The 1520-nt window shown below is 45.7% G+C and overlaps 1 protein-coding gene across 1 annotated transcript; it reads right to left on the bottom strand.

Annotated features, from left to right (window-relative positions):
- Window positions 1-6: 6 nt before the first annotated feature.
- LOC102877060 (histone-binding protein RBBP4-like) lies at window positions 7-1219 on the bottom strand (the record flags this gene model as incomplete). The annotated part of the gene is made up of 1 exon (XM_006896649.1): window positions 7-1219. A coding segment is annotated over exon 1 (1134 nt), but the record flags the coding sequence as incomplete, so codon positions are not given.
- Between the last annotated feature and the right edge of the window lie 301 nt (window positions 1220-1520).

Below are 1520 nucleotides of genomic sequence, written 5' to 3'. Positions count from 1 at the left end.
GGAGAAATCAGATATCTTGGCAGTGTGACCACCATGAATAAACAGTAACTCTGGTGGTCCATCTTCTGCATCTTCTGGGGACTGTTCCTCTCCAATTTTACTTAAATCCCAGACATTCAGTCTACGATCAGTACCACTGGAAGCCAAAATAGTTTCATTGTGAGGTGACCACTGAACCTGGAATATTTCATCCTTATGTGATTCAAAGGAATGCAACTTGAGTTTCAGATTTCTCAGATCCCACAAAGCAACAGTCTTGTCAGCTGATCCTGTTGCAAGAATGAATTCACTGTAAGGATTGAAAGAAAGGCAGTTCACTTCAGCAGTGTGAGCATCAACTGAGTGGCTTGGTTTTGACGTGTTGTTCGAGCGAGTATCCCAGATCATGAGTTTCTGATCATCAGCAACTGATCCAAACAGAGATTCATGCAGCAGATGCCAGGAAACATCTTCAACTATGGCTGTGTGTCCAGTAAAGATGGTCTTTGCATCTACCACCTTTCCTTCTTTTGGAACAGCACTGATATCCCATAGGCAGATGGTATGATCATCTGAAGCACTAAGTAAGTGCCCACTGAGATTTGGGTTCCAAGAAAGTCCATAGCCTTCCTTCTGATGTCCACAGAGACGCAAGTCTGGGTTACACTCTCCAGAAGGGTCTGGTTTAGAAGGGCGTTTCGTGTAGTCAAAAACAAGAACATCACTGGATGGAGTCTTAGTTGCAATGATACAAGGGTTCTGGGGCATATAACGAGCCCTGTTTACTTCTCCTTCATGGTTGATCTTGATTTCTATTTCAATCTTCCCACTGACTGAGCCAAAACCTCCAAATTCTCCTTTCTCACTGTCATAGGGGGAGGCATCAAACTGAGCATCATCATTAGGAAGCTGCACACTGGCTATCACAAGGTGGTTCTGTTCATCTGATGTGTGTGCTCCCAGAACAAGTCGATGAATGCTGAAATCTTTTCCTTCAGGTCTGGTTACGTCTGGAAGCCACTGTGCAGTTAGGCTGGGCCACTCCAGAGCGTGGGTCATCACCAAATCATAAAGAAACGGGGTGTTCTTTTTCCATATTTTGTATTCCTCGTTAATCACACGTTCTTCCACGGCGTCATCAAAGGCTTCCTTGTTGGCCATGGCGGACAGGCGGGCAGGCGAGCCAGGAGAGAGCCCAGAATATAGCGTTGCGGGAGGGGCAGGGAGGCGGCGGGCGCTCGTTCTGCTCGTGAGGCCTCTATTGTTTCCTGCTGCCCCTGCGTGAGGCCCGAGTCACCCACGCCTGTTTGTTTGTTTTTAAGAAACAAACTCAATTCATTGGATGTTGAGTCAAAACAAATTCATAGAAAATCTTCCATTGGATTTCTAAGGCTGAGCATTGCATGTGAAGACACTGCCCATCTTTTTTTGCGTAGAGTCACTGGTTAATTTGAACCACTAGAGTGATATGACATTGGGTTAGCAACACAAATCCCTTTGAACTGTGCCACCCGAGAACCTTTGTATTAACAATACAGTAG

Source organism: Elephantulus edwardii, unplaced genomic scaffold (assembly GCF_000299155.1).
Source record: "Elephantulus edwardii isolate Elephantulus edwardi_28Jun2011 unplaced genomic scaffold, EleEdw1.0 scaffold00187, whole genome shotgun sequence".
Classification (NCBI taxonomy): domain Eukaryota; kingdom Metazoa; phylum Chordata; class Mammalia; order Macroscelidea; family Macroscelididae; genus Elephantulus; species Elephantulus edwardii.
The sequence above is the reverse complement of the archived record's forward strand: the minus strand, read 5'-3'. Positions and strand labels throughout refer to the sequence as shown.